The following is a 16717-nucleotide window of genomic DNA, read 5'->3' as shown; positions in this document are numbered from 1 at the left end:
TTTTAAATTAAAACAAAAATTTTTTTTTTTTATTGGCTGCACCTGCAGCATATGGAAACTCCAGGACCAGGGATTGAATCTGAGCCATAGCTATGACAATGCTGGATCTTTAACCAACTCTGCTGGACCAGGGATAGAACCTTCACCTTTGCAGTCACCTGAGCCACTGCAGCCAGATTCTTGTAAACAAGCAAGGCTCTTTGGGGATCCTGGGCACAAAACCCTTTCCTGTGTCCCAGTCAACAAGTCCCTGCAGTAAAACAGGAAAAAAAAAAAAAAGAAAAAAGCAGTGAGAGCCTAAAACGAGATTGTGGCAACTGTGAAGAAAGAGAAGACTGATACAAAGGCAACTGATATGAAGAGAATTTAATAACCGATGTGAGGGATGAGTAGACAAAGACAGGAAGGAGAGTGGGATAATTTCTAAATTTCTGGTTTGCGCTATGAGAACAGAGAAGCAGCCAGAGTGGTTGCGGACATGCTGAGTTGGAGATGTGCACTGGGAGTGAATAGCTGACCTGTAAAGGATGTCTTATCTTCATTCTGGTCTTTCATTATTATTCTCATAGCCCCTTAAAAAAAAAATGATGCATAGAAGTGAAGAAATTATCTCAAGGACACAAACTGAAATTTGCTTGCATGTCAAGTTTTAAAAAATAGATATTTATATTAAAAGCTAACAGATAAGCACATTTAGCAGAAATAGGAAAATAATTGTTTCATTTGGGCACCTAGACATTATTTTCTTTGTCACTGAAATAACTATTTCACTCCTGTTCTTTCTGATCTATTTTTACAAAGTCACATTTATGTGCCATCTGCAACCCAATGAAATTTGCCATTCAAATTTCCCTAGTTGCCTACGAATATTCTACTTCTATTTACGGCTCCTTAGATCACATTTTAATTAATTAACAAAATAAAAAAGGTCAAATGCATGTTTTCCCACCTATAAACCCAGGTCTAACTTGATTTCCTGTGCTTGCGCTCCCTCCACTACCTCACCAAGAACGAATATCTCTAAGGAAAAACATTTTACTATGTGGAAGAATCTTACATACATGTACAATTGTTTTCTATCCTAGTTTCCTCTTTTAGCACAGCGCTTTTTGACAGTGTTATTTCACAGGTTCTGAGATACTTTGTAGAGCTGTTTCCACAATTGTGAGGAGAATGTGCCCTCAATTTGTAGTGTTCCGCAGCCTTCCTTTTCCTTCAGTGTCCTAACTGCTCTGAAGGGGTCATATTCTCTGAATACACTGAGAAAGTCCCTGTCCTTCAACAGGAAGTTATTTCAAACATTAGAGTGAGTCCATAAGAGTGCTTACCCGTTTGACCTACTCAGATAGCTGGTTTTCACACTGGCTTTTCCCGTACCAGGCATTCTGCCCTGGATGAGCTGGAAACTATCCCAGTGGAGAAGGTCAGAAGTCTTTTAGGTTTCCTTCAACTTAAGGCGACACTTTTGGGCTCTTAAGTTCAAATTGAATCATGTGGACCAAATGATAACACATGCAAATGCAATGGGGCCTTTGAAATTTACACATTTTCTGTGGCAAAGACTGTCCTGAGCCTCATCCCGGACCCTATTCATAAAGTTACCGTTATACTCCTGCATCCAGGCTGGGCCTATATAATTTCACCTCACAAGCCTTGACTTTGGGGGTGGGGGGGCATGCCCATGGCATAATGAAGTTCCTGGGCCAGGAACCTTCACCACAGCTGTAACCAGAGCCACAGCAGGATCTTTAAACAGCTGAGCCACAGAGGGACCTTTACTCATCTGGACCCACAAAAATACCTGTGTTCTGGAAATGCTGGTAACGAGCCTCTGTTATAAAATAGAGATCAGCAGATAATTGGAAAATGAGAGGTCAGGGGGCCCTGTGTTTTCTGAAACTTGATCGAAATGAAAGTTAATAATAGTTAAAATGCCATTAACATATATATAATATGATGTGTATAATGCTATTTGGAGAGTTATGTAACTAAGGAAATATAAGATCATAAATTAACATGAAAATTTCTACTAATCTGTAAGAAGTTACAATCTCTTAGAGAAAAAAAAGCATGCACCTTTGAGAAGGGTTGACCTTTTTATTTTAGGGCTATGCTGGTGGCATGTGGAAGTTGCTGGGCCACGGATTGAACCTATGCCACAGCAGCGACCCAGCTGGATTCTCCATGGCTTTTTTTTTAAAATTATTTTAAAGCCACAGGTGCGGCATATGGAAGTTCCCAAACTAGGGTGGAATTGGAATCAGAGCTACAGCTGCTGGCCCATGCCACAGCCACAGCCACACAGGATCTGAGCCACATCTGTGACCTACACCACAGCTCATGGCAACGCCGGATCCTTAACCTACTGAGCGAGGCCAGGGATGGAACCTGCATCCTCATGGATACTAGTTGGGTTTGTAACCACTGAGCCACAAGGGAAACTCCCCCTCTGGATTCTTAACCAGCTAAGCCACCAGGGATCTCTGAGAAGTGCTGACTATTTCTGAGAATAGTAGGTTAAGAATTATGTGGTTGTTTCTTTGCTTCAGATTTGGTGCAATGGTCTTGAAACTGAGCAGGGCTCCGTGGGCCTCCTGGGCACAAAAGGGGCCTTTTTAGGAAAGGGGCCTCATTCAGCCTCCATGGCCTCTCCTGGGTTCCAAGAGGCAGGTTGAGACAGTTGCAATCAGGGAAGTGGGGGGACACAGAGACAAGGGAGGAACATTCAAGCAACAATAGTACAGCCGTGGGGCAGGGTGCTGGTTCCCTCTCAAGGGGATACACCTAATGACATAGGCATCTTCTGCATCTAAGAGAAGAGTTATATTCCTTATGCTTCTTTTGGAAATGAATATTTTAAGATTGAACAGCGTGGAGCCCTTCCTTGTGCCTCTCGGTTGTTTGATTGCACCCTAACTAAACACAATCACCTGTGAGCTGAAGATTAGGCAGCCTGAGCACAATTACCTATGGGTTAAAATTATTAGCACATGATGTTTTTCAGGAACTTTCCTAGTTTGTTCTAATCTCTGATCAATAAGCCCTTTTCACAAGTACTGTTATTCTAGGCAATAACCCAGAAGACCACCATCAGGATCATGCTGAGATTTCCTGACTCTGGTTTTGATGACTAAGAGTCCCCCAAAGAAAAAAGAATGCATGTCTGTCCCAATCCTGATTCTTATCTCAAATCCTGTTTTTCTCCTTTTTGACTGAAAACCCCCTGCAGTTCTTTCCAATGGAGGGCACAGTCTAAGGCATTAGCCTGCTGTGGCCTCCTTTGCCTGGCAAAGCAATAAAAGCTATTTTTTTTTTCTCCTTCACCCCAAATTCCATCTCTGCATTTCTATTTGGCAGTGGTGGATAGAGGTCGAGTTTTGGCAACAGTCTCTCCAAATTACTTATTACAAACACACATACCTCCCAACACACACACATTCTTCCACACACAGAGTTTGGTGGAATCTCAATGCAGTCAGCTATCTCTGCTGATAGGTTTTGATCCAATATTGTTTCAAGTTGTGCTTATTTAAATCACAAGCTTTATTGAGTTCTTATTAAATGTAATCCCTAGGCACTGGGAATTCAGAAATCAAAACAAAACTCGGTCTTAACTCCTGGGAGCTCATAGTCTGGTCGGGGAGATACCTCTGTAGACAGACAAATTACAGATGTGCAAGTATTAAAATAGAGCTAGGAAAAATTCCTGTGGGGACATAGAGAACAAAACTCTATGTGCCTGAGAGCGTCGGGAAGGCTTTCTCAAGATCTAGGTCTTGCAAGGTACACAGATGATAGGTGAAGAAGAGAGGTGAGGGCATCTGGACAGAGGCATGTGTGAGGCTGGTCACAGGCAAGGCTGGCTTTTAAGATCCTAGGAAAGGCAGGAACAGAACAATAATGAGGAACAGAAGGAGACAGGCTCAAAAGGCCAGTTGTGGAGAGGTTGGGAAGGGCAGGCACTAAAGGGAAAAAAGCTGACAACGAAGTAATAACTGGAAACAATTCTATTAGGACAACAACCATACCTGAAATAATTGTCTAAAGTATATGTGAATGGCTGAATAGCATTCCATTACACATCCCAATATATGGAAGCTCTAAGAATGTAGGCACTCAATTTTTCTTTTAGACTATTTAGGTGGTTTCCCGATTGTTATGGTTTATTTGTTTATGTTTTTACTATGAAAAAGTGTACTGCAGTAAAAAAAAAAATTTGCTCTTGTTTAAAGTCAGAAGTTATATTTTAAGGTGGTTTTTTTTTTTTTTTTTGGCCATAACCGCAGCATGTGGATGTTCCCAGGCCAGGGATCAAATCCACGCCACCGCAGTGATCGGAGCTGCTGCAATGACAATGCAAGGTCCTCAACCCCCTCTACCACAAGGGAACTCCTTAAGACTTTTTTGTACAGAGTGACAAAATATCCTTTCAAGAGTTTGTACCAATTTACATCTCTATCAACAAGGTCTGAATATTCTTCCTGAATCTCTGGGGGAGTTCTCATTACTTGGAATCTCTTCTCTGACTCTTTATAAGTGAAAATAGTATTTTGTCATTTGACTTTGCCTTCCTTTTATTTCTAATGAGTCTAAACATTTTTGTTTTAACTCTGCTCATTGGAAATCACTGTTTTTTTTGTTCATTTGTTTTTTTGTCTTTTTGCCTTTTCTAAGGCTGCTTCCTGCGGCATATGGAGGTTCCCAGGCTAGGGGTCCAATCGGAGCTGTAGCCACCGGCCTACGCCAGAGCCACAGCAATGTGGATCCGAGCCGCGTCTGCAACCTACACCACAGCTCATGGCAACGCCGGATCCTCAACCCACTGAGCAAGGCCAGGAATTGAACCTGAAACCTCATGGTTCCTAGTTGGATTCGTTAGCCACTGTGCCACGATGGGAACTCCTGGGAATCACTGTTTTTTGGTGAGTTTTCCTAATACCCCTCCTCCTTTTCGATAAGGTACTTGTCTTTTCCACATATTAAGGACATTGAGACCCTCAGTCCATACAAGCTGCATAAATACTTTTTCTTGTTATTTCTTTTTTCTTTTTTGCTTTTTTAGGGCTATACCTGTGGCATATGGAGGTTCCCGGGCTAGGGGTTGAATCAGAGCTACAGCTGCTGGCCTATACCACAGCCACAGCAATGCCAGATCTGAGTCGTGTCTGTGACCTACACCACAGCTCACAGCAACACCGGATCCTTAACCCACTGAGCAAGGCCAGGGATGGAACCTGCCTCCTCATGGATCCTAGTCAGATTCATTTCCACTGCACCATGATGGGAACTCCCTGTTTTTTCTTTTCTTGCTCAGACACATAAATATATACACATATTAATATCTATTATACATTTTTATACCCAAATTATAATAGAGTGAGTTTAATTTTTAATTTTTTTGCTTTTTTTTCAGCCGTACCCTGTGACACATGGAAGTTCTTGGAACAGGGATTGATTCTAAGCTGGAGCTAAAACCTACACCACAGTTTCAGCAATGCAGGATCCTTAACCCACGGTGCTGGACCACCTCCAAAGAGACAAGCTGGATCATTAACCCACTGTGCCCCTCCTTTAGTGAGTTTTAACCTAAAGAAATTTATAATTTTATGTAGAAAAATTCTATCAGTCTTTTCCATCTTGTTCTTTTATAGCCATCATTCTTAAAAACATCTTTCTCCATGCAAGATGTATATTAAGAAGGGCTTTTATTTCAAAGCAAAGGGATGTAGATTTTATCCTGAGGGCAATGGAAAGCCATCAGGCCTTTTGAAAAGAGAGAATTTTAAGGATGATAACTCTGTCTGAATTATTCAAGATGTTCCAGGATAGAAAAGGCTCTGCAGGGTCATTGTTCAGAAACTACAATATGCTAAGGGTAGCTGAAAGCCTGGACTAAAGCCACGGGTATGCAGAAAAAGAAGCAGGACGTTACCGTATTAAGATTCCCGGAGTTTGGTGAGAGGTTACAGAGTGTGAGAGATGTGGAGAGGCCTAGCGTGACTCTGTGGTTTCTGGTTTGAGCCACTCAGTTGACGGTGAGACGCTTCATCCAGGTTCGGAATGAAGAGGAGGGAGCAGGTTTAGAGTATTTGTGTATCCTCAATGGGATGGATAAGAAAAAAGGGAGGTGGTGTTCTTTAAATATCTCATATTCCAGGGACTGAATAATGCCATTACCTAACCCACCAGGGCAAAAACTTCCCAGGAATGCTCTTCACTCTTGTGGATGGTGATAAGTGATATCAGGATTTATGAAAGTAAGAATGGGAATATTTCCCCACTAATAAGATTACCTTATAAATCCATCTATCCATGTCTATCAATGTCAATATCTGCCTCTATTATTTACCTGCATGTCTACATAAACCCTTCATATTGATATGTTCCTTCTTTGTTGACCTGAATTAAGTACCTACACCAGGCTACTAGAGATGCAAGACCCTGACTTGGATTTCTATGTGCCCAGCCATGATACAGAAGATCAGGAAGTCATAGCTGAATTACTGTCACTTACTTGCCTCATTAAGTTTCCTCGATTCTGGGAGTTCCTGTCGTGGCTTAGTGGTTAACAAATCCGACTAGGAACCATGAGGTTGCAGGTTTGATCCCTGACCTTGCTCAGTGGGTTAAGGATCTGGCGTTGCCATGAGCTGTGAAGAAAGTCACAGATGAGGCTCGGATCTGGGATCTGGTGTTGCTGTGCCTCTGGTGAAGGCTGGCAGCTACAGCTCTGATTAAGCCCCTAGCCTGGGAACCTCCATGTGCCGCGGGAACGGCCCAAGAAATGGCAAAAAGACAAGAAAAAAAAAAAAAAAGGTCTCCCTGATTCTGCAAAATAAAGGGTTTCTCTTTTAACCATCTTTATCCTCAGCCTCCTATATTTTTCTTTTCTTTCTTTTTTTGTCTTTTTTTGCCATTTTCTTGGGCCGCTTTGTATGATGCAGCTTCAGTATAAGTTTTTCATATTTGAATATAAATGTAATTCTTTTTTTTTTTTTTGCCTTTTAGGGCCACAGGTGTGGCATATGGTAGCACTCAGGCTAGGGGTCAAATCAGATCAGAGCCACAGCTGCCAGCCTGTGCAACAGCTGTAGTAACGTGGAATCTGAGCTGCATCTGCGACCTACACCACAGCTCACAGGCAATGCCATATACTTAATCCCACTGAGCGGGGTCAGGGATCCAACCCTCATCCTCATGGATACGAGCCACAACAGGAACTCCCAAACATGAATTCTTATCCAAACATTTGAGAAACGGTAGTGTAGTGTTTGAATTATAGCGTAGAATTTGGGCTTTAAGATTTGAACTAGAGTGCAAATCATGTCTCTCCAGTCTTCTAAATAAACTTGACAAAAATATTTAATTCATCCCACAAATATGTATTGAACATCAATGTATCAGGCACTGTTCAAGGTGCTGGAGGATCTAGGTGTTTAAAACAGTGAACCAAAGCACCTCCCTGTCCTCATGGAACTTACCTTCCAGTGACAGGGACATGTCAATAAACAAACAAATAGGAGTCCCCGTGGTGGCGCAGTGGTTAACAAATCCGACTAGGAACCATGAGGTTGTGGGTTCGATCCCTGGCCTTGCTCAGTGGGTTAAGGATCTGGCGTTGCCCTGAGCTGTGCTGTAGGTCGTAGACACGGCTTGGATCCTGTGTTGCTGTGGCTCTTGGCATAGGCTGGTGGCTACAGCTCTGATTAAACCCCTAGCCTGGGAACCTCCAAATGGCATGGGTGCGGCCCTAAAAAGACAAAAAGACAAAAACAAAAACAAAAACAAACCAAAAAAAACCCCCAAAACAAGTAAATAGATAAACTCCATCAGACAATGGTAAGTGTACAGGAGGACGTACTGCAGGGCAAGAGGAGTAGGAAGGGTGGAGGGTTATCATCTTACAGGCTATAGAGATTTTCTAGGGGTGCTATAACAAAGCACTATAAGCTGGGCAGCTTAAACCACAGAAATCTAGGAGTTCCCGCTGTGGCACAGCAGGTTAAGGGTCTGCTGTTGTCTTTGTGGTGGCACAGGTTTGATCCCTGGCCTGGGAACTTCCATAGGCTGCCCCAAGAAAATAAATAATAAACAACAGAAATCTATCGTCTCACAGCTCTGGAGGCTAGAAGTCTGAGAGCAATTTCTACAGGGCTGGTTCTTTCCAAGGGCTCTGAGGGAGATTCGGCTCCATGCTACTCTCCTAGAGTCTGGTGGTTTGTTGGCAAACTTTGGCATGCCTTGGTTTGTAGGTGCCTCATCCCAATTTCTGCCTTAATGTTCACATGGCATTCTCCCTTTGTCTGTGTCTATGTCCAAATTTTCCCTTTTCATAAGGATACCAGTGATGCTGGGTTGGGGACCCACCCTGCTCCAATCTGACCTCACCTGAACTGATGACATCTGTAACAACTATTTCCAAATCAGGTTACATTCTGAGGTCCTAGGGATTACGATTTCAACATATGCATACTTTTTTTGGAGGGGACACAGTTTATCCCGTAATATAGGGCAACCAGGGAGAACTCACTGATGAGGTGATATTGGCACAGAGGGTTGAAGGAAGTAAGGGAATGATCTGAACAGATATCTGGGGGAGGGGTGGTCCAGATGCAAAGAGTCTGAGACCAGAGGAGGCCTAGAATGCTGAAGAAGTAGAAACAAGGCCAGTGTGGCCCAGGAGAGTGAGTGAGGGGAAGGCTGGAAATAAGGTGAGAAGGATGGTAAGCAAAGATGGAGGAGGGGTTACATAGATCTCATCTTTCATTAAAAGATGGAAAGGAAAGAAAAAGATGGAAAGGCCTCAGTTCTTAGTCTGAATGAAAAGGGAAGACACAGGAGGGCTTTGAGTGCTGCTAGCTTGCTCTGTGGCAAGCCACCTGCAAGGAGCAAGGGGAGAAGAATGCAGACTGGTTAGAGAATTTTGCTATCAGGCAGGTGAAAGATAACGGTGGCTTGGGCTGGAGAGTGTGAAGGAAACACAGAAGTGGTCGGATTCTGTAGGAACTGCTGGTAAAGCAAATGTGCTCTGTAGAACAAACAAGGAATTAAGAGCTCGAAGGTTTTCGTCCTGAGCACCCGAAGGTGGGAAAAGCTCTATCAGCTAATTTGGTGGGGAAGATAAAAAGGAGCTCAATTTTGTACATAGTTTGAAACTCCTAGAAATCAAGTAGTGGTGAAGGCAGTTGGCAATGGAAGTTTGAACTTAATGGAGAAGACTGAGGCTGGTGTCACTCATTTGGAAATACATATCAGAATATAGATTCTAGTTAAAGCTGGGGAACTGTGAGATAGAATTGAGGAGTTCTCATCGTGGCTCAGTGGCTAACGAATCCGACTAGGAATGATGAGGTTGTGGGTTTGATCCCTGACCTTGCTCAGTGGGTTAAGGATCCCATGTTGCCGTGAGCTGTGGTGTAGGGTGCAGCAAGGCTCAGATCCCACGTTGCTGTGGCTGTGGTGTAGGCCGGCGGCTACAGCTCTGATGAGACCCCTAGCCTGGGAACCTCCATATGCCGCAGGTGCAGCCCTAAAAAAGACAAAACAAACAAACAAACGACAACAACAACAACAAAAAACCCAACAATTGAATGAATACAGATAGAGAAGAAAAGTAGGACCAGAACTGAACTCTGACACCTCAAAGTTGACAAGTCTGGAAGATGAGGTGACTTAGGCAGAGCCACCAGTGAGGTAAGAAGATTATCAAAAGGGAATGATGTCCAAAAGCCAGGGAAGACATTTTCAAGCAGGAAAGGGAGGAGTTCCTTCTTGGCACAGTGGGTTAACTCATTGTCACTGCAGCTGCCCAGGTTGCTGCTGTGGCGTTGGTTTGATCCTTGGCCCAGAGACTTCCACATGCTGCAGGCACAGCCAAAAAAGAAAAAAAAGAAAAAAGAAAGGAGTCAGTTAAAAAAAAAAATGTTGTTTTTAGAGGTCAAACCAAATGAGGACCGAGAATTGATCATTAGCTGTAGTAACATAGATGGGGGGCAGTGTCCCTGGGAACCTTGTCAAGAAAAAGTTTGTTGGAGTAGGTGGAGGAAAGCCTAAATGGAGTGGGTTCAACGGGGAATGTGAAAAGAGGATCTGGAGATACTAAAATTTTGTAGATCTTGTTACAGTCTGGAACACTAGCTAGAGGGGAGGCTATGGAGAATGGTGTCTGTGGTAAAATAAAATCTTTTTTTTTTTTTTTTTGGTGGCATATGGAGGTTCCAAGGCTAGGGGTCTAATCAGAGCTGTAGCCACCGGCCTGTGCCAGAGCCACAGCAACGTAGCATCCAAGCAGCATCTTCGACCTACACCACAACTCACTGCAACGCTGGATCCTTGATCCACTGAATAAGGCCAGGGATCGAACCCGTAACCTCCTGTTTCCTAGTCGGATTCGTTCACCACTGAGCCACAATAGGGACTCCAAAATCAAATCTTTTTCAAAGGTGAGAGTATCTTTACATGGAGATCCACAAGAGAGGGAAAACTAATGCATTAGAGAGGGAACAAATAATCCCTTGAGGGTCGTCATCTCCTTATCCGTAAAAAGCCATAATAATGCCCATGAAGGGAGATAACGACCAGGTCTTGTAAAGTGGTTTGCACTCAGTCAATGACAGCTCCAACAACATCCCTGAAAAAATGATGCACACGAGGCTTGCCCCTGTGTGGGGTTGCAGCCCTCCTGCCACGAGACCTGGCACAGACTGAGGTCTGCAAGACCTGGTCTTGCTGTTCAAGTTCTTCGCAGGGCTCCAGAAGACTTGCTGACCGCCTTAGTGCGGATGGGGCCGTCACTGTGCTGTCCAGTAGCTGGAAGGTGCTTTCTCTAGTGAAGAAGGTGGAGAGGCAGAAGCTGGGTCTCTAGGTGGGCGGAAACGCCCAAAGCCTGGAAGACACACCGCTTCAGTCCTTTCATTCACCAGCCCCCATCTGACATGGGTTGAAGTCGCAGTGGCATTTCACACCGCGTTCACTCCAGAAATTAATTCCTCCTTCTCTAGAGGGAGTGGTTGGCAGAACAAAGAATGTGCGTCTGTGGAGGCTAGTGGTGGGTGGGTGCCTATCACAACGCGAAGGGGGTGAATGCGTGTGTATAGAGAATGTGTGCACGGTATGAATGGAAAGCGCCGAGTGCGTGTGGCGACCGGCAGGGAAGAGCTGGACGCGCCCCAGCGGCCGGGGGCCTCCCGAGGGGACGTCTGCCTATGATGCGGGAGCGCCCGCCGAGGAGCCTCCTTATCCCCACCCACCTCCCAAACTCCAGCAGTCAGTGGTGCATATAGACATATTTCTGGGAGCTGTCCATGAGCTCATCCTTCTCCGGGCGATAGCGGCAGCCGCGAGGGAAGCAGCCTCATTTCTCCCGGCGCCGCTAGAATAAGCCCCGCCGCTCCCACATTCAGACACACGCGCCGCGCGCGGCGCTGGGAAGGAGCAGCCGCCGGCCCAGCCCCGCGGCCAAGGTCGCGCCCGACCCCGGCTCGCCATGGCCCCGAGTCTCCCCGCCGGGAGGTAGGTGGGCGCGGGAAGGGGCAAGAGGATCCTGCCAGGGCTCCGGTCGGGCGAGACCAGGGGGCAGCCGCCCCTTGCACTCTGCGGCGGAGGAGCCGGGCGGGGCCGCGGGCGCGGCAGCTGCGGAGCTCCCGGCCCATCTGGGGCAGCGGGCCGCAGGCCGGGCGCTGAGGAGTCGCCGAAGAGCCGGACGACCCGGGCGTGACAGCAGGAAGAAACCGGAGCACCAGGAAGATGGCTTCTCCCACCTCCCCAGCCCCGGAAGGCGGGGCCTCCACCCCGCCGAACCCGCCGCGGATTCGTCAGGTGGGTGCACAAAGTGCGGGGAGGGGCGCCGCACCCCATTGTCCTTGCCTCCCCCAAGGACCGGGACCTCGCTCCAGGGCAGAGAGTGACCTGGGAGTGGGACTGACACGGGCATACTTGGCCGCATCGCCTGGCCCAGGACCACTCTCCGAATCCCTCTTTCTCAATCTCGCTTCACCCACGGACACAGAAACACGCACACATACAAACACTCCTAGAAAAATACGTTTTCCAAAACCTGGCGTGTAACTTCTGCACACACACACGCACACGCACATACACACCCCGCAAACTCATCCCCCCACCGCACACAGGCACACGCCCAGCTGTCACATGACTCACTGCGGAGCTACCCCATTAGAAGGAGCCGGTGGTGCCCTCGGGGGAAATCCACCTTAGACCCCAAAGCCCTGAGGACCTTGAGAGGGGCTGCTGGAAGCATTCACTTCTCACCCATGGGAGAAAAGGAACCGTGTCTAGAGGTTGCTTACCAGTTCTCAACTTTCGGACAGAGCACACCCAACAATTGCAGCCCTGTATTAGACATTCGTACTAGAAAACATGTGTTCCTGCTCTCCCGACGTCTGCAGAGAAGGTTTTCCCCAGCACTGCAAGGGGCGGGGTGGGAGGGAGGGTGATGCACATTTCCTTGGCTGCCTGAATAAGCCCTGTTTTCTGTTTTTATGGTAATATTAAAACATGGGAGTACTCCATCTGGTTATGATCTGTGATTTGGTATCTAAAAGAGCTTTTTTTTTTTTTTTTCTCCTGCCATTGCCAGGAGCTACAGCATTAGCACTTTAGGGTACTGCGGTAGTAACACAAGTGTCAGCTCGCCCAGTTCAGGGTAGTGTATGGATGTGAGAATATGATCCACTGATTGCAAATAGGCAACCTCTTTACCAAAGAGAATCCAACACCTGTTAAGAAATAGGGTACATTTGGTTGATGGAGCAGGAAAATAATTCCCAACAGAATGGTTTTTCTTCAAGGCATTGTGGAAAATTTGAAAAACCCAGAAGCTTTAGAATTTGTGCTAAATTTGGTTGACACTTAACAAGGTCTTTACCACATTTTTGGGAGAGCTTTTGTGTGCATTTTTGATGCAGTGTCTAAAAATCGATGTGTACTTTTTTTAAAAATGACACTCTGTCTCAATGAAATTGTTAGTGTTTTAAACTCTTATAGAATCCAAGACTCTAATTTATGGCAATGCATTTTAAATTGCACTTGGAGCTATTTTTTTTTTCCTGAAAAATTGTGGTGGCCGTCATCATTATATCTGTATTTGTGATTTTTATGCGTCTAAGAATGAAGGTGAAATTATTGCTGTTTGCAGAATTAGAAAAGTCATGTCCTATATGAAAGATCATTTTTATACCTATTTGGCTAAATATGTATGTATGTATGTATGCGTATATAGTTTATGTATGTGTGTGCATATAGTTATATAAGCATTGAAGAAATAAAATGTTAATTTAAATAGAATGTATGTACCTATAAATTTCATTCTGTAGTTAGGATAATTCTACTGGTCTAAGAAATAGTATGTATAAAAATAGTTACTAGAAAAAATTGGCATGAAAGGTCATTGCTATTTTGCAGAATAGATACTCTACTTAGAGGACCTCATAATTAGAATCTGTGTAAATGACATCATGCTGCAACATTCAAGTAATTGACTGGTGTCCTCTGTCCTCTGTTCAGCCTTTCATTTATATGACCTTACTGAAGCACTCTTAATGATTGGTGCATTAATTTGCATAGGATGTAGAAATAGGTTGCTGGAATTATTGCTCATTCCAGTCTACCTGATTCATCTAGTCAGGTGGAACAGAAGTATTGATAATCTCTGACTGCAGCATCACCACTTTCCTGCAAGTGATTTTGAGCAAATTAGAAATAAAAAAACAGAAGGGATAACAGTGTTTTCGGGCAAAGTGGTGAACTATTTTAGGTTCCAGTCCCAGTATATTTTAACTGTGTCACTGTTCCCTGACATATTTCTCCTTGTACTTTAGTAGTTCTTTTTCAGATCGAATTTGCATTGAATCTGAATTGAATTAAAATCTGAATTATTGTTCTCTCTGTTTTTTTTTTTTTTTTTTGGGTGTACTCATGACATTCAGAAGTTCTTTGGCCAGGGATGGAACCCACACCACAGCAGTGAACAGAGCCACTGCAGTGACAACACCAGGCCCTTAACTCACTGTGCCACGTGGGAACTCTGAGGTGTAGGTGTTTTTAATGATGACAAGCATTAAAGTATTTGAAATTTGAGTTGCTTGTAGAGACCAGTTCCGCATTCTTTTAAAATATATTTATTTCTCGGCTTTTGAAAAAATTTTTAATTGGCACAGTTTATTGTAGCCTAGAAAGTCAGCAAGATTTTGAGAAGAGACAGGTGATTTCATTACTCAATTACAATGAATACAGTCTTAAGGGTGTTCTTGAGTTTTTTCACAATAACTACAAGAAAAGAATTTAATTACACCTACACATAGCTCAAGATAAACCTTTAAGTTCTGGAGTTGAGGAATGGATGGTGTGGAGAGAGAGACATTTCAGTTCGGAAATAAACTTTGAGATTCGTATATACAAACACGCAGATATATATACACAACACTCCCACTCCTCACCCATGTATACTGTACAGATTGGCACAGCCCTATTAAGAATATGCTATGATAGGAGTTCCTGTTGTGGCACAGCGGAAGCAAATCCGACTAGGAACCATGAGGTTGTGGGTTCGATCCCTGACCTCACTCAGTGGGTCAAGGATCTGGTGTTGCCGTGAGCTGTGGTGTAGGTCGCAGACACTGCTCAGATCTGGCATTGCTGCGGCTGTGGTGTAGGCTGGCAGCTGTAGCTCCGATTCGACCCCTAGCCTGGGAACCTCCATATGCCATGGGTGCGGCCCTAAAAAGTAAAAAAAAAAAAAATACTATGACAGAAAGGTTTTAGGACTCAAGTTATCTTGACATTTTAATCTAGACGAATGCCTAGTTAATTTGAGTCCTTACTGTATCATTCATATATTTAATTGTGTTTTTTAAGAGGCCAGACCAACTTTCCTTCAGCAGTAACCCAATGTGATACCATAGTTACGAAATGGAAAACAAGACTATTATTTTGGATTAATTCAGTAAAGTGTATTTTAGAGAAAGGACAGCTGGGAAAAAATAAAGACTTCAGAGTCCATGATTCCAAGTTAAGAGCATTTTAGTGATTAGCAGTGGTTACCAAATAAGCTGAAGGTAAATCTTTTCAAGGAGTGGCTCATAATTTGCTTTGTTGAGAAGAGGTGAGGAATCACTTGATTTCTCCTCTACGAGATGATGCAAGTTTTTTTTTTTATCCTTGAAAGGGTTTTCTGATGTTGGTAGCCCCATCAGCAGAGGGTCATTTCTGGCATGTTCCTCACAGGAGGACACGAGGTCCTCTGATGCCTTTGAAACCTTTATTCTTTCAATGGAGGCTTCCGCTCTTAATGCTTCCCTGTTCTCCTTGCCTGGGCGATGTTATTGGTACTGGTTGTTTTGCTTGACATCTTCAGTTATGGTTTTCACCTGAAATCAGTAAGACTGTGTGGCCCACCGTTACCAGGTTTTAGGTGATCAAATGCATCTGAGCCCACCACTCGGTGCTCACTGGCCTGCCAGAGCGCTGCCCCTGCCACCACCACTGCTGCCAGGGACTCGGTCTCTAAGGGCTCCTGGGGACGGCTCCACTTTTTGTTTTGACCATTCGTCTAATATGAGTTTAAATAATACTTGAGTTTGCATATACCTACAAAGTAGCTCTGGTGGCCTCATGGTTAAGGATTTGGCACTGTCATTGCTGCGGCTTGGGTTCGAACTCGGAAAAAAAGTCACTGTATGACTGAAATAATATTTGCATCTCCTTGATATACAAGATATTTCTGTTCCCCTTTAGTTGTTTAAAATGTTATTAGAATGATATATCAGAAACTGTATATATATTATTTTTACAACTTGATCTTTTGGACCAAGTTGTTTTTTTTAGAGCTTTTGGAAAATGCTGCTATAGCATGAAATCGCTAAAGTAGCTCCATGCCTTTACACAGTGCAGTTAAAATCTAGGTTTTCAGAGTTCCCATCGTGGCTCTGTGGTTAACAAATCTGACTAGGAACCATGAGGTTGTGGGTTCGATCCCTGGCCTTGCTCAGTGGGTCAAGGATCCGGCATTGCCATGTGCTGTGGTGTAGGTTGCAGACACGGCTCGGGTCCGCGTTGCTGTGGCTCTGGTTGTAGGCTGGTGGCTACAGCTCCGATTCGACCCCTAGCCTGGGAACCTCCATTTGCCACAGAAGCGGCCCTAGAAATGGCAAAAAGACCAAAAAAAAAAAAAAATCTAGGTTTTCAAAAATGAAAAGATCAAGGGAAAATGGGCTTCAACTTCATTCTGTCATGTTAAGGGAGAAAAAAAGTTAATATTTTCTGTCTTCTCAGGCTCTTAAATTTCTAGATATTTAATTTTTCCATCTTTTAAGAAAAGGGTTATGTTTATTTTATACACAAGATAATTACGATACAGATGTTTCACTACTTTTAAAAAACATTTAAGTCAAATTAGCTACCAAAGTACAAACTTCCTGGATTTCATTGTGTTTATTCATTTTCTGACTTTGTAAGAGAAAAGATTAAGGTAAATTTGCAACTAGGTTTTTAAATAGTTTATACATATATTATGGATCTATATGATTTCTGTGGTCATTGCCAGAAAACTTAAATCAATTAATTAAATGAGCGTTTATTGGTATCTTAAAGTTAAGATACTTTGCTAGAATCTTTCTGGGCCTTAACTTTCTGATGATCTATGACAGGAGTTTCCAAGGCATTGATTGTTTTGAGAATTGGAGAGCTATAAGACATCCTT

The 16717-nt window shown here is 43.9% G+C and overlaps 1 protein-coding gene and 1 pseudogene across 1 annotated transcript in view; one reads left to right on the top strand and one right to left on the bottom strand.

Moving 5' to 3' along the window:
- The first annotated feature begins 11200 nt into the window (after window positions 1–11200).
- The window catches only part of ANK2 (ankyrin 2), a 722246-nt gene continuing 716729 nt past the window's right edge, over window positions 11201–16717 (top strand). Inside the window, exon 1 of the mRNA XM_047799241.1 lies at window positions 11201–11817. Coding sequence (XP_047655197.1) covers window positions 11746–11817 — 72 coding nt within the window. The 5' untranslated portion in view covers window positions 11201–11745. The remainder of the gene's footprint in view (window positions 11818–16717) is intronic.
- LOC125138108 (guanine nucleotide-binding protein G(I)/G(S)/G(O) subunit gamma-12-like) lies at window positions 15057–15367 on the bottom strand (annotated as a pseudogene).

This window comes from Phacochoerus africanus, chromosome 10 (assembly GCF_016906955.1).
Source record: "Phacochoerus africanus isolate WHEZ1 chromosome 10, ROS_Pafr_v1, whole genome shotgun sequence".
Lineage (NCBI taxonomy): Eukaryota > Metazoa > Chordata > Mammalia > Artiodactyla > Suidae > Phacochoerus > Phacochoerus africanus.
Note: the sequence above shows the minus strand (reverse complement) of the source record. Positions and strands in the feature narration are given on the sequence as shown.